The sequence below is a fragment of the Malaclemys terrapin genome, chromosome 10 (genome assembly GCF_027887155.1).
Source record: "Malaclemys terrapin pileata isolate rMalTer1 chromosome 10, rMalTer1.hap1, whole genome shotgun sequence".
NCBI classification, from domain to species: domain Eukaryota; kingdom Metazoa; phylum Chordata; order Testudines; family Emydidae; genus Malaclemys; species Malaclemys terrapin.
Window position 1 is genome coordinate 57,000,789 of NC_071514.1, and position 26,664 is coordinate 57,027,452.

Below are 26,664 nucleotides of genomic sequence, written 5' to 3' on the forward strand. Positions count from 1 at the left end.
TTGACATGTGAGACAAACTACAGCAGCGCCCAACGGTGGAAGGCAGCCCCACTTCAAATACCCAGTCCTTTACCAGTCCTCCCTCATCATCAACCACAAGCCCGGATGTCACAAGTGGCTCTATGTGGACAAGCAATTTCCATTTGGGCCGCAGCAGATGAGGATTGTGTCCCATTTAGCAACGAATAAGCCTGGTTTCTGGTTCTTTGCCCAAGACGGGGGAAATCTAGTCCTCTCTAGGAGGAACCAGGGAATGGATGCAACACTGCAGCAGAGACTCAGACAGAGAGCAGAGCCATGTGGTGTGCAAAATATTTATTTATACTCGAAAAAAGGGTCAGACTTCAAATGCGGGTCCTGCCTCTTTCCCTTGGCCATCCCTGCCCCTCTCAGCACGAGGCACCAACTCATTGCTCGGGAAAGCCCCCAGCAATGCCAGCTGCCTGGAGCGACTCTGGGAGGTGTTTCATACCAGCTATCAAAAGCCCTGGGGTGTGCAGGCTTTGGGACCTGGAGGGCCAAACTCGGGGTCACAGCTGAAATGAGTCTGGCTGGTCTCAGCTCTGATTTGGTGCAGAAAAAATCTTGTTGTCACCAGAGTCCGTCATGTAAAAGAGTGATTTGTGTTGGGAGTGGGGGCCGAGAGGCCCTGGCCCCAGCACACTGTGTGGGTGCTCAGACTAACCCTGAACTGTGTGCCAAGTGAGCTCTTAAAGGGCTAAATAAGCCAGGGAGCACTGTAATGGCCCTTGGCACAGAGACCAGAGCTTGACATGGCTGTTTCTAGGGATAAAGGAAAGATGGGCTCCCTCCTGACCTGCGGCTACACTGAGCTGCCATCAGTCCCTGAACCCAGCTGCATTGGCCCTGTCCTCTGCAGAGCCAGGGGACATCGCGGCTGCTGCTGTCTGCCCTATCTCTGCAGCCCATGGGCAAATGGAGTCCCCTCGCTACTCTCCTGGGCCTGGAAGCAAGGAGCAAAGATTTCATGCAGGGAGCTTTTCCCCCTTACCATGCTGCCCCTCCCCCAGGACTCTGCCGTAAGGGACTGCATGGAGAATGGGGTGCAGGGATGGGGAGAAGCAGGAAAGGGGGAACAGAGGGCACAAGAGCGAGCGAGATAATCATCTTTACACAGGAAGAGTATTTTACTGGGGTCCCTGCTGTGCTGGTGCTGCCCACAGCAGAGTAGCTGGGCTGCCCCCGCCCCCAAGAGAACTAGGGAGGGCCGAGGGAGAGGTAGGAGCAGGAAAACTGCACAGTCATGAGGGAGCATTGGCATACCCAGCCTGGCACAGGGGGGCAGGTCTACCGGTTCACTCCCGCCCACCGTCGCCCGGGGAGCACACTCATTCACTCCAACGCACCAGGGCGGAATTGCTTTCCGGCCACGCTCGGAAGGGGGGCTGTTTTGGGATTTGCGGGCGGGCAGTTTTCCTTGATTCTGTGTCACGCGTCTGTTGCCTCCCAGCCTCAAGCAGGGGCCGAGGAAGATCCAGTCCGGCATCCGGCTGAAATAACACACTGATAGAAAAAGTGTGTGGCAGGGCTCCAGCCGGGAGATTGGCACCCGCATCATCTGGGTTTTGGCACTTTCAGGGTGGGTGTTGAGGGCCGGGGGGGGGATGCTACGGCGGAGGAGGGATCTGTGTCCCCAACAGGTCATAAGCGAATATGTTCCAGAAGACAGCGAAGACGAGGAAGGTGGCATAGGAGAGCAGCACCACCCACCAGACACACTGGTCCTGCAGGTTCTCCTCATAGCTGCGCAGGATGGTCAGCCCCATGCTGATGCCTACGATGGCGCCTGCCAGATGGGCCATGAAGCTGGGCTGGGGGCCAGAAGCTGCCAGGGGTGGAGAGAAACGGAGCCAAACGGCACGGCCCACCTCAGAGCTCACTGCAAGAGGGAGGACCAAGAGTGAGAATGTTCACCACAACTCTGCTGAGGAGGCTATTGGCTAAGAGCCACCACTGCCCTAGAGAGTCTCCCCTTCTCACGCCCCAGTCACCTCCCCTGCAAGTCTATCCCGTCAGACCCTGCTGATCCCCAGCAATCCTGCCCACTGTGCCACGCCTCCCTTCTCCCAGACGCAGGCCGGGGGTTCCTGGTGGAAGGCTGTGCAATTCCTTACCATCAGCATTTGAGTATCGGTGGGGGTGACAAGCCCTTGGAAGTGGTGGGCTCTCCATCCCTGCAAGTCCCTACACTGAGCCCGGATGCCTCTCTAAAAGAAATGCTCTAACTCACCCCACCCGTTAGTGGGGGTCACAGAGGTCTATGGGGGTAACAACCACCTGCCCTCCTTTTGGCACATGGGAAGAGGGTAACTTGGGGTCCTGGCATGGAAGAGGGTGAGAGCTAGCTCAATCACAACGTACTGCGCTTGGGAGTAGTCGCTTATAGAGTAAGGAAGATAATTCCCCCCAGGGCAGGAATCCCTGGGTGGTAGGGTTGCCAGGTGTCCGGTTTTAACCAGAACGCCCGGTTGAAAAGGGATCCTGGTGGCTCCGGTCAGCACCACTGACTGGGCTGCTAAAAGTCTTGTCGGCGACGCAGTGGGGCTAAGGCAGGCTCCCTGCCTGCCCTGGCTCCACGGAGCTCCAGGATGCAGCCAGCATCAGGGCCGGCCTTAGCAAGAGTGGGGCCTGACTCCTGGGGGCGGGCTGTGCTCGGGCCGGGGTCGCTGGGTTTGGGTCCAGGCCGGAGCCGCTGGAGCCGGGGCCGGGAGTGCTTGGCCGGCACCGCTCGGCCGGGGCCGGGCTGGAGTCGCTCGGCCGGGGCCAAGGCCGGGCCGGCGCGCTCAGCTGGGGACGGGGACGGCGCCCCAGGGCCCGAGCCAGAGGTGCCGGGGCTGCGGGTGTTCGGCTGGCGTCTGGGCCAGAGCCGCGGGGACGGGACGGGGATGCTCGGCCAGAACCGGGGCCAGTGCCCCGGGGCCCGAGCCAGGCCTGAGCCAGAGCCAGAGCCACTCGGCCGGGGCCGGAGCCACTCAGGCCGGGGCTGGGGGTGCTCGGCTGGTGCCAGGGCTGGGCCGGAGCTGGGGGGCCGGGCCGGAGCCGCGGGGCCGGGTGCTCAGCTGGAACCGGGGCCGGTGCCCCAGGGCCCAAGCCAGGCTGGGGCCGGAGCCGCTCGGGCCGGTGCTGGAGCTGGGCTGGCGCACTCGGCTGGAAACGGGGCCGGCGCCCCGGGGCCTGAGCCGAGCTGGAGCCAGAGCCGCTCGGCCAGGGCCAGGCCGGTGCCCCGGGGCCCGAGCCGGGCCAGAGCCAGAGCCGCTCAGGCCCAGGCCGGGGATGCTCGGCCGGGGCCGGGCCGGAGCTGCAGCCGGTACCCTGGGCCCAAGCCGGGCTGGAGCCAGAGCCGCTGGGGCTGGGGCTGGAGGTGCTCGGCCAGGGCCAGACTGGGCCTTGCCGCGCCTCCCCGGAGCCCTCCTCGTGCCCCCCCGCCCCAGCTTACCTGCTGCTGCTGCCCGCCTACCCCTGCTTCTTTTCAGACTTCCCACGAACATCTGATTCGCGGGAATCAGGAGAGGGGGAGGAGCAGGGGGGCGGAGCGTTCAGGAGAGGGGAGGATGGGGAAGTGAGCTGGGGGCGGGGGCTGGGTGGACAGCTGTGGGGCCTTCTTAGGGTGGGGCCCGATTCAGCCAAATCGGCTGAATCGGCCGAAAGCTGGCCCTGGCCAGCATGTCCCTAGCTCTGTGTGGCTCCCAGGAACCGCAGGCAGTGGGAGCTGTGGGGGCAGCGTTTGTGGGCGTGAGCAGCGTGCAGAGCCCCCTGGCCCCTCCGCCTAGGGGCCACAGGGACATGCCGCCACTTCCAGGAGCTGCGCAGAGACAGGGCAGGCAGGGACCCTGCCTTAGCCCCACTGTGCCACCGACTGGGAGCTGCCGGAGGTAAGTACTGATCAGCTGGAGCCTGTGCTCCAATCCCCCTCCTGCACCCCAACCACCTACCCCGGCCCTGCACTCCCTCCCACACCCTAACACCATCCAAGAGCCCATACACCTGACCCAGCCTTGAGCCCCCTCCTGGAGCCTGCATCCCACACCCCCTCCTGCAACCCAAGCCCTTGCCCCAGCCCTGAGCCCTCTCCTGCACCCCAAACCCCTGGCCCCACCCCATAGCCTGCACCCCCAGCCAGAGCTGGCACCCCAACTCCCTGCCTCAACCCAGAGCCCCCTCTTGCACCTTGAACCCCGCATTTCTGGCCTCACCCTGGAGCCCACACCCCCAGCCAGAGACCTCACCCCCTCCTACACCCCAAGCCCCTACCCCAGCCCAGTGAAAGTGAGTGAAGGTGGGGGAGAGCAAGCAATGGCGGGAGGGGGAATAGAGTGAGTGGGGTTGGGGCCTTTGATAAGGGGCGGGGCAAATTGTTCAGTTTTGTGGGGTTAGAAAGTTAGCAACCCTATTGGGTGAGGTTCTCTGGCTTGCATGATACCGGCGACTGGACTAGGTGATCAGATTGGTCCCTTCTGCCCTTAAAATCTCAAGACACCACAGTGCCGCCAGCAGCCTCACCCAGCTAGGCTCCCACAGGCCCTGCTGTCTGCTGCCTGACTGCATCCGACACGTACTTACTGCACACCAGAGCCAGGACCATCCGGAGCAGCTTGTATGGGCAACGCATCCCCGCCCAGTTCTGCGGACAGAGACCCCAAGTTACGGCGGCACGAGAGCTGTGGCCTGGTATCCTCTTTGGACCATTTCAAAGTGGGGATGGACCTGAGGGCAGCTTACCGGCCTGTTGCTCACCATTCGAAATGGCAGCAGGAGCGAGTGGCGCTCTGTGTGCGTAGGGAGCCCACTGCCTGCCAGGGCCGGCTCCAGGCACCAGCTTCTCAAGCAGGTGCTTGGGGCGGCCGCTCCGGAGAGGGGTGGCAGGTCCAGGTATTCGGCGGCGATTCGGCGGACGGTCCCTCACTCCGCCTGGGAGCGAAGGACCTCCCGCCGAATTGCCGTCGCAGATCGCGATCGCGGCTTTTTTTAGATCGCGATTGCGGCTTTTTTTGGGGGGGGGGGGGGGGTTGGCTGCTTGGGGCGGGGTGCTGGACAGGGGATCAGGAATGAACCGATCCCTCCTGCAGTGCTAGTCCCCCAGCTGGTTATGTATCAAAAGACATGGACCAAAGCTGTTTGTTGGAACGTGAACAGAAGGGTGACTGACAGTGACTCTGCAGGCCCAGACACACCCCTGACCCGCCATGGTGCTCTCCCCGGTGCCTGGTCAAATCCTCTTTAGCCTCATCTCACTGGGGGCTCCTGGCCAAGGGACGTCCTCTCTGCTGTCCTCTGACCCTAAGGGACACCAGGTTTCCAGTTCCGGGGAGGAAAAGCAGATCAGCCACCTCCCAGTCTGTCCTTCCCCAGGGGTGGCCTGGCTACAGAACCAGGATACCTACCATGACAACGTTGGCCAGGTGAGCGGAGCAGAGGGCATAGACACCTCCCGAGCCTCCGACCAGAGGGGCCCTCATGTCTGTGATGGAGACAGTCAGGGAGCCTGCGGACAAGAGAGGAAAGGGGGTTACAGAGCGGGGGAGAGAGGATCACCCTGGGCAGGACTAGACCCCTCTCCTGGGAAGGGGAGGGGAAGGGCAAATAGGTGCTCTGGGGCATCACTCGTTCACTCGCTAAGGATCCAATTTGAATGGGAGGTTTCCATGCTCGGGCTTTTCCTCTCCATCTGCCCGCATGACAAACTCAGTTACACACGCTCCACCTATCTCCCACACCCACACCCCCAGCCCCAGCACAGCATGGTAACTCTTGGCACAGCCAGCACACACACACACCACCCAGAAAAAATAGCACCCACCCCCAGAGCCCACACACACTCACCCCCTGGACACACTCCACATGCACCCCATCGGCCCCAACCACACCCCAGGAGCTCACACCTCGCAGCACACGTGCCACACCTTACGCATGCCATATATACACACTGGATAAGACAACACACACACCCCACCTACAATCGACACACTCCGCATACTAGAGACAGGTGACTGAACTTTACACCGGTAAAATCATAGAATATCAGGATTGGAAGGGACCTCAGGAGGTCATCTAGTCCAACCCCCTGCTCAAAGCAGGACCAACCCCAACTAAATCATCCCAGCCAGGGCTTTGGCAAGCCTGACCTTAAAAACCTCTAAGGATGGAGATTCCATCGCCTCCCTAGATAACTCATTCCAGTGTTTCACCACCCTCCTAGTGAAATAGTTTTTCCTAATATCCAACCTAGACTTCCTCCACTGCAACTTGAGACTGTTGCTCCTTGTTCTGTCATCTGCCACCACTGAGAACAGCTGAGCTCCATCCTCTTTGGAACCCCCATTCAGGTAGTTGAAGGCTGCTATCAAATCCCCCCTCACTCTTCTCTTCTGCAGACTAAATAAGCCCAGTCCCCTCAGCCTCTCCTCGTAAGCCATGTGCTCCAGCCCCCTAATAATTTTCGTTGCCCTCCGCTGGACTCTCTCCAGTTTGTCAACATCCTTTCTGTAGTGGGGGGCGCAAAACTGGACACAATACTCCAGCTGTGGCCTCACCAGTGCCGAGTAGAGGGGAATAATCACTTCCTTCAATCTGCTGGCAATGCTCCTACTAATGCAGCCCAATATGCCATTAGCCTTCTTGGCAACAAGGGCACACTGCTGACTCATATCCAGCTTCTCATCCACTGTAATCCCCAGGTTCTTTTCTGCAGAACTGCTGCTTAGCCAGCCGGTCTCCAGCCAGTAGCAGTGCATGGGATTCTTCCATCCTAAGTGCAGGACTCTGCACTTGTCCTTGTTGAACCTCATCAGATTTCTTTTGGCCCAATCCTCCAATTTATCTAGGTCACTCTGGACCCTATCCCTACGCTCCAGCGTATCTACCTCTCCCCCCAGCTTAGTGTCATCCGTGTACTTGCTGAGGGTGCAATCTATCCCATCGTCCAGATCATTAATAAAGATATTGAATAAACCGGCTCCAGGACCAATCCCTGGGGTACTTCACTTGACATGGGCTGTGTAGTGAGTCGGTGTGGCTCCCCTCCTGCCCGAAAGAGGGAGCCCACGTGCAGGCACCAGAGTGGGTGGGACCACCACCGCCTGTCCCCGCCCCCCGGAAGTCAAGAGGCGGGACAGGAAGTATAAAGGCCGGCCGCCAGAGCTCAGTTGGCGGCCAGCCACCACAGGGAGCAGACGTGCGGCCGGGAGCTCCCAGCCAGGAGACCGTCGAAGACCGAGGCCTGGACCCTAGCTGGCCTGAGCTACCCCGGGCCCGCTACGAGGAGGAGCCGCCAGAGCCCGTCCACGCCCGCCGTTGGGAGAATCCCTGGGAACCGCACCCCACTAACCCTGAGGGTGAGACTGGACCCGAACCCCTTCGCCCCTGCTGCTATCCAGAGGAGCCGCCTGAGGACCATTGGCCGGACTTCCCGGCAGAGCTACCGGACTTGCCGCCAAGCCCGGGCAGAGAGGAGCCCATGCAGATGGACTGGCCCGATCCCGGCGCGACGAACGAGGTAGGCTTTGAGGGGGATCATGGAAGCAGCCCGGGGGTAGCCGACCCCGGTCCGGCTGTAACCGAGTGTGAGCCTATGTCAGTGTGTTGCGGTCTGGATACCCCACTGACCAGCAGCGGCAGCAACCGCTGTTAGGGCCCTGGGCTGGAACGCAGTGGAGTGGGTGGGCCTGCGTTCCCCCCTGCCACCCTCCGCACGGGTGGCAGGCTTCCCCCTCACCCAATGCTCGGCTACAGAAGCCTAGGCGTGCCTTTCCTGAACTGTTTGTCCGCTCAGCCCCTGCCAACAAGGGCCTGAGCTAACTGTGTTGGCCCGCCCTGATCCAGGGCCTGGGCTTTGAACTATTTGCTCGCTCAGCCCCTGCAAACAAGGGCCTGAGCCTAACTGTGTTTGCCCCGCCCTGATCTAGGGCCTGGGCTCTGAACTGTTCGCTCGCTCAACCCCTACAGTCAAGGGCCTGAGCTTTACTGTGTTTGCTCCGCCCCTGCAGTCCAGGGCCTGAGCTTTCACTGTGGTCGCTCTGGCCCTGCACCTAAGAGCCGGAGCTTCGGAACTAACTGACTGCTTGTTCCCACAGTAGTGAGTCGGTGTGGCTCCCCTCCTGCCCGGAAGGGTCGAGCCCCGGCTAGGACCTATTACAGGCTGCCAACTAGACATCGAGCTGTTGAGCACTACCCAATGAGCCCTGATTTCTAATCCCAATCTCATTCCAACAACAGCCACGGAGGAGTAATTTCGGCTGTTGTGCTAATCGCCCAAGGCCTTTGCAAACTGCTCTCAGTGCAGTCGGCAGCATATAAAAGCACTATAGCTTGGAGGCAGCCTTGCTGGTGCACAGAGATTTCCAGTCATGCTGCGTTTGAAAATGCCCAGTGTCACAGCCCAGGGCGCAGCACCACCCTTGGAGACCAGCCGTGCAGCAGGACCATTGTGAAAAAGGAAACAGAATCAAATGAATCCAGGTAACCTCCAACACTGAGAACAGTCTTTGTCATTACTGTTCATACAGTGCCATGAGTGTGCATGGTGCTTTAAAGACCCAGCCCCGTTAGTGATAATGGTCTTACACTTACATAGCTCCTTGCAGCTGGGAGGATCCCAAAGCCCTTTACAAATGTCACTAGCTGAGATGCAAACTATTTACAAGAGTCACTTCCCCACCTGGCTCCACGGTGCGATCAGCTCTGGGGAGGTGCTCAGCAGCTGTTTAACAGAGCACTGTGATACTGGACAACTATTTAGGGCAGGACGTGAGGAAGAGCCAGGTAACCAAGAGGAACTGCACAGGGAGTGAGGCAGAAGGAATGCAATTACCAGAGTTAAAATCCCCCGATCCCTCTACTCTTGTGCAAAGTGCCATGGGATCATTACTGCCTCCCAAGGGTCAGGGCCTCCCTTTTAGATTTCACCCAAAAGACTTTCCAGTAGCACAATCCCCTCTGCAGCATTGATATGGTACTGACTCAGGCAGTCGGAGCCACCACCACCACTTCCTGCATCCCTGGGTGGGCTTTCCCTTCCATGAAGTCGTCTAATGAGATCACAGCCCCAGGTGCTAGGGGGTAGCTACAGTGGAGTGGGGGAAAAGTCTGGTTCCGATACTTCCCCCAGGGCTCCACCAGTTTCCATGGATGCAGGATAGGCCACGGCAGAAACCATGGTGTGGGGCTGCAAGAGAAACAGAGGTCTCTGAAATGAGGATGATGGGGTGGCTGGAGATTCCACTCTCCACCCCGATGCCAGCTAGTTCCCACCTCACGACCACACAAATCCCACTGGTTGAAACTAAGCTATTGCATGAGGCTGGCACGGGGACACTGAGCCCCTCAACTCTAGGTCACTGGTTCAAACCCAACTCCGCCATGAGTGAAAGTCAGAGTCATGTGACAGCTACTCTGGAGTCTCACAGCTGCTCCTGGGGGGCACAAACCCATCATGCCTGGCCCTGATTTGCTCCCATTTTTGGCAGCAGAGGGGCCTTGCACTGAATGTGCAGCGGAGATTGGCCTTCCCTCCAGCCTTAGGTCCCTCCAGGTCAGGCTGGGCAGACTAGGGGAGTTGGCAATGCTCCTGCCACCTCTTCTGCAGCTGCAGAGTGGACTTGGCTTACAAGGAGATGGACAATTTCCACCAGCTGAATATAAAACCCAAAAAGAGAGGACCCTCCTGCATGTACTTTCCAGGGTAGCATCATCCGAACTAGAGGAGAATCTTCATTCACTGTGGGGCATGTGATGCAGAGCTAGAAGTTCCCCTTCCATCCAATAGAGGGCAGTGGTAGCACGCACACAGCCACTTTACTAGATGGCTGTCCTGGGCAGATGAGATGGGATGATAGCCCTTCCTCAGTGTCCCAGGGCTGGCTGCAGCTGGGTTCCCTCGCAGCAGGGTTACAGTATGGGGCTCCATTCTCCCCATGCACTCCAGATATCACAGGGACAATATTGAGACCCACAGGAGGGGCTCTGAACCCGTTAAAGGAGCCAACCCACTGCAATCATTATCTGTGTCTGTGGAACCCAGATCCAGTTTACAGGAGAAGGGAATGGACCCATAGGAAGGGGAGCTCTGGGAGCAGGTCAGTAACCAACCGAAGCTCAGCAGAGATCTGGGTTGCCATCTCTGCAAGCCTGACAAAGCCCGACTCTCCTGGAAATTGCCCATGAAGGGCAATCTTTCCCCCAGCCCTGCTGTCCTCAGCCATTTCAGTGGGGCCCCGCCTGACCTAAGGACGGGGAATGTATCACGAGCAACTCTAATTCTTTATTGATTTCAGCTGGAGGCACTGACCTGCCTTCTGGGAATAATGGAGACGGAAATGCAGATCTCTGACAGCTTAGCGGGTGGGTGTGGAGAGAGCCCAGGAGTGGCCTGCACTGCCAGGAGGAAGAGGGGAAGGCAGGAGAGAACATGGAAAGGAAAGGAAAGGAGAAAAGAAGCTGGCAGGAGAAGACAGCTGTGAGCTCTCAGGCTGACTGCCACAGCGTCGGCACATGCCTGGGCCTTTCCAGCCGTCTCAGGAGGGGCCCAGAGGACAGCTGAGGACTCGGTTGTAGGGGGATCAGTCACTGTGGGAATAGGGGGGAGCTAACAGGCGGGCTGGCAGCGGGAGTGGGTCTGGAATGAGCCTTCACTGCCAGTGCAGGAGAAGGGAATACCTGCAGGAGGCAGCCTCCAGCCAGGCGCTCCCCACCCACCTGCCAGCACCCCCGCCAGGTAGAGGAAGCTGATGCGTAAGATGCCATGGACCATCTCCAGGGGGACCCCAATCATCAGCTGAAGGAGGGCATTGAATCCCAGCTGTTCCAACCTAGACAGAGAGACAAGGAAACACGTTCATCCAGCAGCAACTCAGTACGGCAAGCTGAGGGCCCCGGCCAGCTGCGCAAACAGGGCAGGGGTGGGACCGTACACAGTGCCCTGTGCAGGAAGGCAGCAGGTTAAACCCAGGGCCCAGGATGGATCAGGGAGTTTCTGGGAATAACAATGCAAACTGAGACTCTGGCCCAACCCTTCCCTTCTGAGGGCTTTAGGATCCTGTGCTGGCCTCAGCACAGAGCAACTAGGCCCAACCCTGGGAGATGCTGGTGAGCACCTTAAATTCTCCCTGGCTTCAGTGAGAGGTGGATACCCACTGCCTCTCAAGAGCCTCCTCCCCAGCCCAGCCAGTGGGCCCTTCCCTGAGCAGGGAGGGCCTCCGTGCGGAGGGGAGGGAAGGCTGCTCTTCATGGCCCAGCTGTGCACATCTGCAGCACCTCGTCTCTCAGCACTTTATACACACCAGTGAGTCCTTCCAGCACCCGTTTTACTGAGCAGGAGCCGAAACACAGAGGGGCAGTGACTGCCCCAGGGCACAGACTAGGTTAGTCGCCAATAGAACCTCCTGCCTCCCATGCTCCCTTGTGTAGCCCAGACCCCTCTCCTGCCAGCCTCGCTCTGATGGCTGCTCCCAGCCACACCTGTGGATATCCACCCAGGAGGGCACTGAACTGAGCCCACCTAACCTGGGCAGGATTGGAAACGGAGACCAAAAAGCTCCCTCTTCCAGGACCTGTCCCCTGAGCCAGCCCATCCCATTGCAGCGTTACTGCTTGTGTAATCACCACTTCCAGATGAATTTGTTTTCACTTGGAGCCTTGGGAGCCAGTGGCCACATTCACCCACTGAGCTGAGACCTCCAGGGGCCGAGGGTGGAAGGTCTGGGATAGGAAGACCCGGCTGCAGCCTCCTGCCATGGGGCCTATTCCCGGGAATGCCCTGGGTACACAGCAATGAGTCCTGGCCGAGCCCTGAAATGTCAGGCAGCCTCGAGGGTCCCATTGACATTGGCATCGGGGATCTATTTCAAGGCAACACCGCCCCAGTGCCAAATGGGCAATATTTCACCAAATCGCCTCCAATCAGAGGGTGGTCTGTTGTTAATCCCACCAATCAAGAGGCCATGATAAGTGTCAACTGCAGCTAATCCCACCAATCAGGGGAACGGGCTGCGCTCCCGTGATCAGACCTTTGTCGTCCCGTTCAATGATAATTATTTGTATCGTCCCTAATTGACATTCTGTGCTGTTACCATGCTGGTGAGTCCCACAAACCCGTGGCCTCTGCGCTGAGAGCGTCTATGGGGACTGGAGATGGCTATCGTTCCCCTCAGACACTAGCTTGGGAAGGGGTCGAAGCCATGTCTCTCCTGCGCTGAGACACGGAGCCGCGTAACTCAACAGCCTGCTTTGCTGCTGCTATTCGTGGCCATTGCTGGCCGATGGCCCCTTTGTGTGATCCCTCTTCCCCCTTATTCTGCCTTTGAGCACCAGTGCGTGTGTGGGTCTGGAGCGGTTCTCATACAAGATGCATGGGGAGGGCCCATGGGGTCCGGCCTATTCTGAGCCACTGGTCACTTGCTTCGTTCCCCAAGCATTTGAGGTGAATGCTTGTGCCCTGACACAGATGGAGAACGGGGAAAAGGAAGAGAAACCCAGCAACTTTGGCATGAAATACATTTAAAAATGGGTAATGCTTCTGAGCTCACGCTCGACGTGCCCCGATTCTGGGCAGGCACAAAGGGGAGCCAGGCACAAGAGAGCACCTCCAAGTAGCTCAAGAGGAACTTCAGTCCTGCGGAGAAGCTTTCCAGCCCTACCCCGTCACCTTCCACCTCTCATCTCTCGTGACACTGCTTGGCCAGCGTGCAAATTCCTCCAGAATTTACAAGGTGTTTCCCGCCCCACCAGAGCCCCCCTTATCCTGCTTCCCGCAGCGCCATCATAACGCTGAATTTATGACATCGCAGCGATTTCCCAGATGACAGACTGGGAAGTGAGCACCACTGGGATTCGCTCTTGGTGCCAGGATTCAGCTGCTAGGGCACAGCTTTTCTTTCACAAATCCTGGCAGCTTGGAGGTGGGGAGCAAGCTGGGCTGCTATGGTACCAGGGAAGGGTTGGTAGAGATGGAAGGGCCTGGACTGTCAGTAATGCTGGGCCACCAGTGATTTCAGCCCTTTCTCCTGTGGGGGAACTGTCTGCTCCACAAATCTGACCCTCTTCAATATGGTTTGATCAGCGTTGTGTGCAAATGAATTTCGGATGGTGGGCTGCTCACCAAACTGTCCCAGCAACCATTTGATGTTAAAACTCTGTGTATTTATAGGCTTTTCAGTGGGGCTCATTTCCATCCCAGCTGATGTGCTTACAAGTGTTAATGAATTAAGCCTCACAACTGTGATGCGCCCTCTTTTACAGGTGGAGAAACTGAGGCACAGAGCGACACACTGAGCAATTTGCCCCAAGGTCACACAGTGAGAAAATAGTAGAGCCAGGACTAGAACCCAGATCTTCTGACTCCAAGTCTTATCCACAACTGTATCCTTCCTCGCTCTTTGGTCACTGAAGTCACCTGGTATTGCTTTTGCTTCCTGATTGGATGACCTCCCCTTTATTATCGGTCTCTGCCCATAAGGAATGTCACTTCATCGCAAGACAAATGTGTTGAGTCAAGTCTTGGCTACTGGCCCAAATTTGCTTTCCGTGAAATTCGACCAAACCAAACTGCCTGTCTAGGGGCAAACAGCAAATCAGATCATTCTCCCAGCCCATTGCTTTGACCCTTCCACCCCCTCTCTGCGTCCCTCCACTGGTTCCACCTTCTCTATCGCCTCCAACATATGTTTCTTGTCTTCACTTTCTAGATCCTTCATGTCCTAGCCCCACCCGACCTGTCCTCTCTCATTCTGCATCGAAAGGTCGACTCCCACCCCCGCTTGGCCCAAGAACCCAGCCTCCATCGCCCACGTGTTACATTTTCAAACGAGCACTTTTGTGCTTTCTCCCCTCGCACTTGGGAGAAGTTCCCTGTGCACAGGTGCAAAGCCACGTCATTGTCCTCCTTCGAACCGCTCCTTCCAACTCTCCCTGGGCATGAGGCCTACAAAAAACTGGACAATGGTTGGGCTGCAGGTGGACTGAGATCACTGCCTACCATGGTGAACTAGTTTTGTCTCACTGTTCCGCCCCCATTTCTCTGTCCATATCTGTCTGGCGTACCTTGTCTTCTACTTAGATTGCAAGCTGACTGACTTTTTGTTCTGTCTGTGCAGTGCCTAGCACCATGGGGTCCTGTGACAAGGGGGTTCTAGATGCCACGATCATACAAAGAGTAATAATAGTGATCATAATTAATAACAAAGAAGGGTTGCAAATCCAATTGAGGCTAAATTCTAGTCCCCAGAATGTAACTGTCTCACTATTCATCCAGCTCAAAAACCCCTCCTGGAGTCTGATGTCCTTTATTACCCACAAAGCAGGGCACCGCGCTAGTAGCTGCAATACAAGGTACTCCCCGCCCCCAGTGCCCTCTTAGGAGATGTCTACACTGCAGCTGGGAGCCTGCCTCCCTCCCAGCAGGGGTAGAGACAGACAGGTGCTAACTCTGCTTGAGTGAGGCCTCTAACAGCGCGGGTGTCGTGGCATGGGGGAGGCTCCAGCATGAGCCCAGGGGGTTGGGTGGCCAGCCCAGACCGCCGCCTGTACCACCATGTCCACCGTGCTATTTTTAGTGTCCTACTGAAGCAGAGCTAGCACGAGCGTCTCCCCAGCTGTCGTGTAGACAGTGTAAACAAACCCTCAGCGGTGCCTGAGCCCTGACCTGGACGGACCACACCTACAGGGGAGAGGATAGGCCAGCCTCAAAGCCCACTCAGCCCTTGGCCTCTCTTCTGACACTGCCAGTGTGCAGGGACAGCTCCAGGCACCAGCGCAGCAAGCGCGTGCCTGGGGTGGCAAGCCGCAGGGGGCGGCGTGCCGGTCGCTGTGAGGGTGGCAGTCAGGCTGCCTTCGGCGGCATGCCTGCGGGAGGTCCGCCGGTCCCGCGGCAATTTGGCGGCAGGTATGCCAAAGGCGAGGGACCAGTGGACCTCCCTCAGGCATGCCGCCGAATCCGCGTTACCAGCAGACCTCCCACAGACACGCCGCCGAAAGCCGCCTGACTTCCATGCTTGGGGAGGCAAAATACATAGAGCCGCCCCTGCCAGTGTGGCACTGGGGGCTGTTGTGCCCTAGGAACGCACTGAGACCCACCACCTCACTCCACACAGGCCAACAGAAGGTCCATCGGGTGGAAATACCTTTCAGCCACTCCTGATCTGGGCTGGAGACAAGCAGGCAGCCTAGAGGTGACTGGTTCCCATGAGCCATCCAGTGCCCCGGGAGATAAATAAAGCGTTCTAGTCGGCAGTTCAGAGCCAGCAGGGCAAGCTGTCACCCATACCTCTACCTTAGCCACGATCTGCAGGCTCTGTGATCTCTGGGGAGGAGATAGGAATTCATATCCCAAGTTCATCCAGCCCTGGGCTGCCCCACCCTGCCTCAGTGACAGTCCCCACCACCGCACCGCTGCACTGAGACAGGAACGCAGTCTCACCACACCATCTGAGCTGCCTACCCCCAGGGGGCATGGGGAGTGGTATGTCCTTACCCAACGTGCATGAACATGTAGGTGAAGAATCTCCAGGCCCGGGCTCGGTGCCCCGGGTGGTACACCAGCGGGCTCTTCATGTACTCTGGATGGTAGGTCTGCAGGACCCATCGGTTCAGCCGGGCCCCGTAGCAGAGGAACACGATGATCTGCAGAAGGAAAGGGGCTAGTTGTCAGTTATAACCAGAAGGAATTCCCCTAGGCCGAGCTGAGCCTGTGATACCCCCGCCTGCTGCCAGGCTGGGTGACTCTGTGACATCCTCCTCCTGCCCTGGCTTTGGAGCTCAGCATCCCCCAGGAAGATGCCCAGTATGGACTGTTTCGTCGGATCACATGCAGGTCCCAAGGAGCCTCCCCCTCCCCCCCAGTGACTGGCTGGTAGGACGACCCCCTCTCCCATGGCAGATACAAGGGCAGGACAGCGCGGTCCCCAGGAGCAATCAGCATACCTGGGTCAGCGTGACGGCTGCCATGAAAATGGGCGGAGGGCAGGTGCGGTGCTGATAGAAGTACCAGCGCCGGTCCATCTCGCAGGGCAGGATCTCATAGGCCACATAGCGGACAAAGCGCTTGTAAAAGCCCAGGCCAGTCTCGTCCAGCAGCACGTCCCGGGGCAGTGCCCTCTGCCCATTGGCAATGGCTCGTTTGAAGCTACTGGAACGTTTACTGCTAATCTGCAAAGAGAGACCGTGAGGTACGCAGCCCGCCCAGCTACTCCACTCCCAGCCTCTGCCAGCAGGGGTCAGCCCAGGGCAGGGATTCCCTGTCCCATTCCTTCCAGTTCCTGCAATTATCAAAGTACCCAGGCCTTCTCCATCCTCAGCTGAGGAGAGGGGGAGGAAGGGCTGTTGCCGGGGCCGGGGCGGGTTTGGGATTCTGAGCACACAGCGGGGACAGGGACAGCATGCAAATGTCTCTCTCTTGCCAGATCGTTTCCTCACTCAGCCAAGGCAATCAGGAATAATCTATGGAGAATTAAGGATTTCTTTCTGCATAGCCAGCAGTGCCGCCTGCTTTAGTCAAGAGCTCAGCAATAAAGGGGGGAAATATTTTTTATTTTCCACCTCCCTGATTGCTTCCCCCTTGGAGCTTCTCACATGGGTCCTGAACCGGCAACTTAGGTCAGAGTGCCCACTCCAGACAAAGCCCTACCTTCCCAGCTGCAGCCACTAGAACAGAATGGGGCAGCAGCCCTAGGTGAGCGAGAGCCCCTAGCTGTGAGCCGTCCCGCCTTCACCCTGGAGAAGGAGCTGTAGGAGCAGCCAGTGATAAGGGTGGCTCTCCATGGGGGAGTCACATGATTTCCCCTCCCTTTGCTCACAACTGTCCTTTCCCCTCGCCCACTGCTGGCACCACATGGCCAGCCCTGGGGAGCCCTCCCGAGAACAGCAGTCAGCAACACAAACCACCCCCACCACGTCTCAGCTCAGGGAGGGAGCGGCTCTGCTTCTGTGGCCCGTGCCACGCTGGGCCTCCCTGCTCGGCAATGCTGGTTTGTGTGGAACAGCCTCTTGTCCCCCGGGAGCTGAGCTGAGAGCTCCCCAACTCATTTAACACAGGTCAGCCAACAGTAGGGTTACCATACGTCCGGATTTTCCCGGACATGTCCGGCTTTTGGGGGCTCAAATCCCCGTCCGGGGGGAAATCCCCAAAAGCCGGGCATGTCCGGGAAAATCGGGAGGGCTCGGTGGTGCTCGGCCGGGGCCTATTTGGCTGGTGTCGGGGCCGGTGCGGGGCCGGGGGCATGGTGCCGGGCCGGGAGCCGGGCCGGGCGCGCGGTGTCGGGCCGGGGTCCAGGAGCCCGGCGCGCGGTGCCGGGCCGGGGTCCAGGGGCGCAGGGCCGGGCCGGGTGCAGGGCCGGGCGGGGAGCCGGGGGCGCGGTGCCGGGTCGGGGTCCGGTCCGGGAGCCGGGGGGGCGGGGCCGGGAGCCGGTCCGGGAGCCGGGGGCGCGGGGCCGGGCCGGGAAGCCGGTCCGGGGTCGCGGGGCCGGGGAGCCAGGGTCGCTGGGCCGGGAGCTGGGGTTGCCGGGCCGGGCCGGGGGCCGGGAGCCGGTCGGGGGTGGCGGGGCCGGGAGCCGGTCGGGGGTGGCGGGGCCGGGGAGCCAGGGTCGCTGGGCCAGGAGCCGGGGTTGCCGGGCCGGGCCCGCGGGGCCGGGAGCCAGTCCGGGGTCGCGGGGCCGGGGTCGCTGGGCCGGGAGCTGGGGTTGCCGGGCCGGGGGCTGGGAGCCGGGGTCGCGGGGCCGGGAGCCGAGGGGTGCGCCGGGCCGCTGGGGACCGGCAGTGCTGGGCGGGCCGGGGATGCTTGGCCGGGGCCGGCACCCCAGGGCCCGAGCCGACCCAGGCTGGAGCCGCCGGGGGACCAGCCTGGGCCGCGCCTCCTCCCCCCACACTCCCCCTTACCTGCTTCAGGCTTCCCGCGAATCAAATGTTCGCGGGAAGCAGGGGAGGGGGTGGAGACTTTGGGGAGGGGGCGGAGTTGGGGCGGGGCTGGGGGCGGGGCCAGGGCCCCGTGGAGTGTCCTCCATTTGGAGGCACAAAATATAGTAACCATAGCCAACAGCCAGCAGGGAGTACAGACTTGGAGTTCCTTCTCCAGCACCCCTAGCCCAGCTGCCCACCGAATGGGCTTCATTCCTTTCTGTGCAGCGGGCGCTCTGGGAGAGTGGTTACTGCCTGGGAGCCACCCCTTTGAGTCTCAGGGCCACGTTCAAGCCTGGCGTAAGCAGGGGCAGAGGACGCTGACATCAGCAGGAGCCGGGAATCGCTTACACCAGGGATGAATTTGCCCCATGGTCTCTAACACTGAACTAAATGGAGGGCTGGGTTTTGCACTTCCCCTCCCTAAAACTCCTGCTTTTGAGTGGCAGGTTCATGCACATGAGGATTGCCCGTCTGTCCTTCAGTTGCCATCCTGAGCCTGCCCTCTTGGGGGCTGCAGGATTGGAACTGCCAGGTGGGTTGTTTCAGCTGCAGTGTTTCCTGGGCAAAGCATTTCCCAGCAGCACGCAGATCTATGGGCCTTGCGCAGTACCTCGGGGCTGTTACTAGTACTCACGTTACTGACCAGGTCTACCAGCTCCTGATAGCAGATCTGCCCTTCATCATTGCTCTGGGCCAGAGCCACCAGCATCTCCAGCTTGGAAGGATCCAGGGGCAGCTCATGGCTGTGCACCAGGCTGGCGAAGGTCTCTACGCCAATGAAACCGGTGTTGTCTGGATCAAGCTGCAAAAGAAACCAGAGTCAGAGACAGAGGGTGTCAGCTCCAAGCATTGGGAAGATGGCACTGGAGCTGGAGTAGATGGGAACTCCTCTACACCAAGACTCTTTCACTATTCCCTAAGGTCACTTCTTCTAGGAGAGGCTGGCACTGGAGTTGCTGTCAACTTGTGGGGAATGGAGTGGTTGGGCTCTGCCCCACAGCCCACGTTCTGCTACAGTGCCTGGCACAGTCATGGAGGGAGACTTTTAAAGTAAAGGATTTCAACGATGGGTTTTACTAACCCTGGAATCCCTCAGCCCAGCTGCTCTGTCTCTCTCACTCTCCCACGTGTGTGCGGCCAAGGAAGTCTAGGACATGAACCAAGAGCTCCTGAGACTCAGTCCAGACCACAAACCTTTCCACTCCATCCCTCCTGCACAGCTCCTAAGATGGGAGAGTGGGCTCTGCTAAAGGCAGGAGAGAAGGTTATGGGGTGACTTGATCACAGTCTATAAAATGGGGTAATGCTGCCCTGTCTCACTGGACACACTCACTAACATGCGCGGGGCTCAGGCAGTTGGAGCTCTGGAAGGACAAAGAGAGATAAGTCAGCATGTGCAGGAACCCCTAACCCTAGCACCCTTGTTTATGACACTCCTGCCTCTTACTCCTTCACCAACAAGCTCACGGATTCTTTGCCGGTCAACTTCCAGAAAGCAGAAGCAGGGCATAAAATACGGGTGCCCTGGACAAGGAGCCAAACTCACAGGCCTTCAAAAGGCTTGGGGAAGGGGGGTTAAGATGTTATTCTAGCTCTACAAAGGACAATGTCCCCCCAGTAGGCTACCCCTTCAACCGGCCCTACATTTACTGGGAGACCATGGCTGGAATCAATAATCAGTTGTGGTTACAGAGTTCAGAACCAAGGTGTCTGAACCCTGAGTCCTTCCAGAAACTTCCCAGATTCACACCTCAAGTCCCAAGAATTCCAGCTGCAGTATGAGCAACAGATCAACTCTGAAGACCTTGAACCTTAATCAGGACACGCAGCCCAACGTTGCTCCCAACTTCTTCTGAGCTTCCCATGCAGTTTAAGAACACAAGAACGGCCACACTGGGTCAGACCAAATGTCCATCTAGCCCAGGATCCTGTCTTCCAACAGTGGCCAATGCCAGGTGCCCCAGAGGGAATGAACAGAACAGGGCAGTTACCAAGTGATCCATGCCCTGTGGCCCATTCCATTTCAATGTGTCCACATCTGCACCCTCCTCTCAGCTCCAAACTCTTTGAGATGCAATGCCCCTTCGGTGTGCAAATGGAGGGATCTGCCAGCTGGTGATTCTGATGGGCTGACGAGCGGGCCTCTTTCAAGTTCTCCTTTGCACTTCCCACCCTTTCCCTCACACTCCCCTCTCCTGCTCCCGCTTCCAAACAGGGAGCCAGACTCACACCGGCTCAGGTGAACAGACCCCTATCGAATTCCCATAGCACCACGGTTAGCTCTTCCAAAAGTGTCACGTCCTCACACTCACCCAGAACAAAGCCACAGTCATGCTGGATTTACCAGGAAGGTTTGTATCCAATTTCCTCCTTGAAAAGCACTTTGAATAATGTGGGGGAAGGGCTAGTCTTAAAAAACCATTTTGGAAGGACAAGAAGAAAAGTCAGTGTGTTTAAGTCCCTGCCGAGGGCATGACAGAGGCTGGGTTCTGCCCCTGGGAGGCAAAGCCAGTAAAACAGAATTATTCTGCAAATAATATTGTCTCTGTCATCTTATTCTCCAGGGAACGAAATGCAAAACACAGAGCTCCCTGGCAATGTCCTTGTGGAATGGGCAGGACGGAGAACGCTGTGGGACACGGACACACGCGCTATTCTGGTTTGAGCTGAGGGAGACTGTAGCCTCTCCATCCCAAAGAATCTACTGCTCCCTGGGGCTCCTGACAGATCTAGTGGAGACTTCGCATCTCAGCCCGGAGGGCGCAGCAGCCACAGAGAGGGCCCAATCCAGGGTAGGGGAAGGGCACGTCTTCCTTTGGGAGAGTGGGGCTGGCCCCCCCACAAGAGCATGAGAAGGGGGATTACAAGGAGGGGAGATGCAGCATATGGCCAAATTAACCCTTTGGAGGCTGTGTAGATCACAGCACCTAGACCTTGCTCTAGACAAGGAAAGCAAGTTATAAGCAGAGCTCTCTAGGGCAGAGGTTCTCAAACTGTGGTCCGCGAGCTCCATTCAGGTGGTTCGCGGATAGTTCCCTCTAAGCTGCATGCCTGGACGGCTGCACCCGATAGAATGAAGGGCCACCCACCTAATTCGTGGAGCCGCGCAGGCTCGGGCTTCACTAATTAGGTGCCTTGGACCTTGGAGAAGACACACATGTAAAGTGAGGTGGTGGCCTTGGGGGGAATAGGGGGTAGGTGGGAGGGGGCAGTGGGGTGAGAAGAGGGGGTGGGGGGAATTTGGGACGTGCAGGACTGCAGCGGCCAGAGAAAGAGGCGACTTTCCCCAGCTCCAGGGCTGTGGCTGCCACGGTTGGAGAGAGAAGCAGAGACCCCCCACTCCTTCCCAGCCCCAGCTCGGGGGCTGCCGCAGCAGGGGAGAGACGGCACATCCATCGCATTAGAAAGGTAAGATTACGGATATAAAAATATGAGTTGTGTGCTTTTATTTGTAGAACAAAAGGTGTTAATTATTATTAAGTTTTTTTATATAGCACTTTTAGCCAAAGCGCTTTACAATAGTTAGCTGATGGTACAAACAACGTTTGGAAAGATCATTAAGTGGTCCACCGAGACCCTCAGCAATTTTCAAGTGGTCCGTGGAAAAAAAAAGTTTGAGAATCACTATTCTAGGGGTTACTGCCTCTCCACAGCGCTTGCGCCTGATCCTTCATGTGGCTGGCCATGTGCGTTGGGCTACAGTTCCAGAGCCTAGGACGGCTCTGCTGTAGGAGGGGTGGGGCAGTGCTCCAGGAAGCAGTCAGAGGGGCGGTGTGCAGGCAGTGTAGGAGATTGGTCTCTCCCCTTTCCCCCACAATAAACCCCAAGTTGGGTGCCAATTCCACTTTTACTTTCTCCTTGGAGCCCCCAGTTCACTGCACACTGGGCCTAGCAAGGAAGTCGTGACACCCATGTTCACCGAACAGCATCTCAGGTAGGCAACCCCGCAGCATAAGCAGCCACATCCAAGCGTCAGCTAGTGGATAAATAGTTACGGTGCTGGACTGTGACTCAGGAAACTTGGGCTCTATTCCCAGCTCAGCCACAGATTGGCTGGGTGGCCCAGCCCATGTCACTTCACCACTCAGTGCCTCCCTGTCCCTCCCCTTCTTTGTCTTTCTAGGTTGTAAGCTCTAGCACCTGTCTCTTACTATTGTATGTACAGCACCTAGCGCACAGGGCCTCCGATCACACTTGTGGCCTCTAGGTATGACTGTAATACATATCCAGGAATAATAATCCCTGGAGTACATTCCACTGAGTTTGCCCCCTAGTTAATGACCCACTTCCCCCTGGTAGCCACTTGTCCCCTCTCCCTGGGTATGACAGCAGGGCCTCCATTTAGCTCACTAGATTCAATAGCTATTCACTTGCTCTTCCTGTGGCCAATACCATTGCCATCGCTGCCCCCTAGCACCACTCAGCAAACTCACATGCCGTCGCCCATGCACACCACACACAAATGCAGACCCAAGCACACAAAACACCCGTCTGCATGCACACATACACACTGCACATGCCAGATGCAAGCACATGCATGCACGCCCCATGTGAATGCACACCCATCTACATGCAGATATACACACTATGTCCACACTTAGGATCACACACTTGTTTTGCATAGGTACACGTACACACGGAAATGCACACGTACTATACCTCCACATCTCGTGTACACACATGCCCATACACGTACACACGGCGATGCACACGTACCATACCTCCACATCTCGTGTACAGGCATGCCCACACACGTACATACAGTGATGCACATGTACTATACCTCCACATCTCGTGTACACACATGCCCATACACGTACACACAAAGATGCACACAGACCATACCTCCACATCTCATGTCCATGCATGCCCACCCACATGTACACATGAAGATGCACAATATACACCTGCACATGTACCTCACACATATGTATACCTGTACACACATGATACACACAATAAATATGAATGCCTGAACCCTCACACACACACATAGTCCACACAGGCACATACCCCATGTGAAAGCACACCCACCCACCTGAATACGCATTTAGGCATATCATACACACAGTGCACACTTAGAACCACACACATACCCACATATGAGCATGCACACTTGCTCCATGCTTGCACATTACACATGGAGATGCACGCATACCATGCATGCACAAGTACATACACACGCGCAAACACACACTTACCCAGATTCTCTCTTTCCTCTTGCATTTCAGTGCAAATTGGCCAGCCCATAACAGACCAAAGCAGCAGCAGCAGCAAAATCATTCCCCCTCAGTGGCTTGCAGAGACCCCATCTCCAGCCACATTCCAGCACCTGTGGCCTGCACCCTCCCAGATCAAACTGTCACCACCGATGCTCATGCCCCCTGCGCCTAAGGCTGCAGCACCACAACTCCCACAGGGCACTAGGGCTGGGAAGTTTATTCAACCGCTAGATGCTGAGAAATGTTGGACATGGAGGTGGCAGGATCTGAAGCCAATGTCCTCCCCTAAGATGCTCTCTAACCTTTGGCCGATCATCTAGGCCAGTGGTTCTCAGCCTATTTACCATTGTGGGCTGCATATGCAGCTCTCTCTGTGTTGTGTGGGCCGCATCCACACAATATATATACTACCTGGATGGCCCTGAGGTCACCTGGGCTACAGCTATGTGCTGACTGGGCCACAAGTTGCCCACGGGCTGCGGTTGAGAACCACTGCTCTAGGCTGAGTGGCATTACTGCCCCCAGGAATGTAACAGGCCCCGGCTCTCTCCCTCATGGCAACCCTTTCCTTACAGAGATGTTTAGACACATTTGTACCACTCAACTCCTGGAGGCTCAGCTCAGGTCCCACATCCAATTGCCAGTGAGATGCCTGGTAACCCAGCTCCCCCCTCCAATGAGGTTGTGGGACTTGCCCAAGGTCATGCAGTGAGTCAGAGGGATAATTATTGAAACAGGAACTTGGAGTCTAAATTCCTAACCAAAATTAATGACCAAGCTCCCCCACATCAGAATCCCTGGCAGCGCGGGGGCCTGGCTAAAGAGACGGAATTTGGCTGCCAGAGCAGATGAAGGGGTTCCAGCCAGGAATCAGTCAGAACAGAGCACTCAGTGCCACCAAGGGTTAATGCATTAGGAGCCAATCCTGCAATCAGAGCAGAGGGCCCAATGCAACACAGTGTTAACGCATTAGGGCCCGATCCTGCGGTCAGATCACAGGGCTCAGTGCCATCATGTGTCAATGCACTAGGGCCCGATCCTGCGGTCAGGTCACAGGGCTTGCTGCCACCATGTGTTAACCCTTTAGGGCCCAATCCAGCGGTCAGGTCACAGGGCTCAGTGCCATCATGTGTTAACACATTAGGGCCCGATCCTGCGGTCAGATAACAGGGCTTGCTGCCACCATGTGTTAATGCACTAGGGCCCGATCTGCAGTCAGATCACAGGGCTCAGTGCCACCATGTGTTAATGAATTAGGGCCCAGTGTTTCCAGGTGCTGGCCACCCCTCACCCACTCTTTGCCCAGTCTGAGGGCAGCTGCTGCTGCTCCCCAGCACCTCACGGGAGCAGGTCCTTAGCCTCGCAGCGCTGAGCTAGAGAGCTCTGGGCTGGGCTGAATGAGGAGGTTCAGAAGGGAAAGGAGCTGCATGGCCTCTGAGGCTGCTGGCTACAGAGTATATTTGTCCCTCCACTGTTCGAGCAGGTGCCCCGATCCAACACCCTTGGCAGCCGGTGGTTCCGGAGGTGCCCCCGGAGCTGGAATAGCAGGGTCACGGCAGGCCAGCTTCAAAGTGCCTCTGACGGAGCTGTGTGGGGGGATGTTTGGCTCTCACTAGTGTAAGCCGCCCCCTCGGTGCCAGCAGGCACCACCTCCACGCTCACGAGCGCATCCGCTCTATTTCAGAGGCGTGACAGAGACGGTGCTGGCTGGGGACACCAGGGCTCCCCACCTAGATGCCACCATGAGGGGGAGACAGACCCAGAGGTGCACGTGGCCTGGTCTGCGCGATGCCATGGAACGGCTGGTGCCAAGCCACGAGCTAACGACAGGGCGTGTGGAGAACCCACCAGGGAGATACCAAGGGGATGGGCACAGAGCCGGGGTGGCAGCCTGCAGAGAGCCCCTGTTCCATCCCCACCCCCCATGGAAAGTTACCCCCCTCCCCAGGCTGCATGCCACAGCTGCGCTGGAACCCCCCGATCCGGGCGGGAGAGGCGCAGCAGCCGCTGCCTTGGAAACCAGCACTCACCTGCTCCTGGATGAGCTGCAGCAAGGAGCTCCTATCCATATACCCGCCGGGGCTGGCTGGCTGCAGGGGCGGCCGGCTGCGGGGCTCATCGGAGGCAGGAGGCGGCGGGGGGCGGGTTTGCTGCTCGCCTCCCAGGGCGCCGGGAGCGATGGCAGGGAGGGGTGCCGGGCTGCAGCCGCCGAGTCAGCCAGCCAGCCCCGCGCTGCTGCGGAGCGATCGGAGAGCGAGCGCCGCTCCACTCCGCACAGCCGGGCTCCGGGGGCGGGTGCCAGCGAGAGGGGCTGGGGGAGACGTGGGGCCGGGAGCCAATGGCAGCCCAGTGGGGGGAGGCGGGGCAGCCGCGGAGCGCCGAGCCCACCGGAGCCGGGAGCGACGCTGCAGCCTCTGGCGCTGGCGAGACACCTGCAGCCCGGCCGCCGGGGTGCGCACGGGGCGGGGTGCGCGGCTGGGACGCAGCAAACGCCGGGCGGTCACCGGGATGCTCTGGGCAGCTCCCCGCGCGTCCAGGGCAGTACCCGGCCGGGGCACAGCGCCCCTCACCCCCCTGCCTCCAGGGCAGTACCTGGCACAGCACCCCCCGCCCCCCTGCCTCCAGGGCGGTACTCAGCCCAGGCACAGCGCCCCCTGACCCCTTCATCCAAGGTAGTACCCAGGCACAGTGCCTCCTGCATCTGGGGTGGTACCTGGGCACAGTGCCCCCTGCCCCCTATAACCAGCGAGGTACCTAGGCACAGCGCCCCCTGACCCCTTCATCCAAGGTAGTACCCAGGCACAGTGCCTCCTGCATCTGGGGTGGTACCTGGGCACAGTGCCCCCTGCCCCCTATAACCAGCGAGGTACCTAGGCACAGCGCCCCCTGACCCCTTCATCCAAGGTAGTACCCAGGCACAGTGCCTCCTGCATCTGGGGTGGTACCTGGGCACAGTGCCCCCTGCCCCCTATAACCAGCGAGGTACCTAGGCACAGCACCCCCTGCCCCTCTCTGACCAGGATAGTACCCGGGCACAGCACCCCCTGCCCCCCGGCATCCAGGGTGGTACCACTGCACTAAGCCAATATCTGTCTCTCCACCTGTCTCCTGGGCCAGAAACAAATTGCTCTCCCTACTAGTGTTTCAAGTGAACTGTAAGCGCTGGCCTGGCCTGCGGATGTGCACAGCTGTGGGCATAGGAGGTGCAGGGTACATGACTAGCTGTTGCGTGGGTGAGCCATGTCCATGGGAGTGGGGTGGACAGGTATTTGAGATGTAGTTTCATTGCGATGGCTGCATGAGTTTGAGCTCCTGGCTCTTTGAAGCTTCCTTCCCCAGTGTGATCCTCTGCCCTGAGACCCCTCAATAACTTCACCCCTCAATACCTGCCATTGAGCTCCATGACGGAGATAGGGGATGCTGGCAGCAAGGAGGCAGGTTAATAAGCTGTGGAATCCTCAGAGCCTGGTGCTGTGAATATTCATCCACTTCCCAGCTGTTCCAACGCGTTCCATAGGGTGCGCAACTGGAGGCAAGATGC

The 26,664-nt window shown here is 58.3% G+C and overlaps 1 protein-coding gene across 4 annotated transcripts; it reads right to left on the reverse strand.

The window, feature by feature from the left end:
- Positions 1-298: 298 nt before the first annotated feature.
- On the reverse strand, positions 299-25,422 carry RHBDL1 (rhomboid like 1). Of its 4 annotated transcripts, none has more exons than XM_054042003.1 (8): positions 25,154-25,422; positions 18,545-18,703; positions 15,931-16,155; positions 15,482-15,630; positions 10,711-10,823; positions 5,403-5,503; positions 4,582-4,642; positions 299-1,900 (listed from the first exon to the last, which is right to left on the reverse strand). In XM_054042003.1, the coding sequence occupies exons 1-8, from the start codon at positions 25,190-25,192 to the stop codon at positions 1,629-1,631; spliced, it is 1,119 nt and encodes a 372-aa protein (XP_053897978.1). In that variant the 5' UTR covers positions 25,193-25,422; the 3' UTR covers positions 299-1,628. The 4 variants fall into 4 exon arrangements, with proteins under 4 accessions (XP_053897978.1, XP_053897977.1, XP_053897980.1 ...); XM_054042002.1 differs by having other exon boundaries at positions 18,536-18,703; XM_054042005.1 differs by lacking the exon at positions 15,931-16,155.
- Between the last annotated feature and the right edge of the window lie 1,242 nt (positions 25,423-26,664).

Excerpts from the sequence above, each read along its gene's own strand:
- RHBDL1 (XM_054042002.1), bottom strand. The coding sequence starts at position 25,192 with ATGGATAGGAGCTCCTTGCTGCAGCTCATCCAGGAGCAG. Across the intron at positions 18,704-25,153 it reads TGCAGCTCATCCAGGAGCAG|CTTGATCCAGACAACACCGG; the intron begins GTGAGTGCTGGT and ends TTTCTTTTGCAG. Across the intron at positions 15,631-15,930 it reads CAGCCGTCACGCTGACCCAG|ATCATCGTGTTCCTCTGCTA; the intron begins GTATGCTGATTG and ends TTCCTTCTGCAG.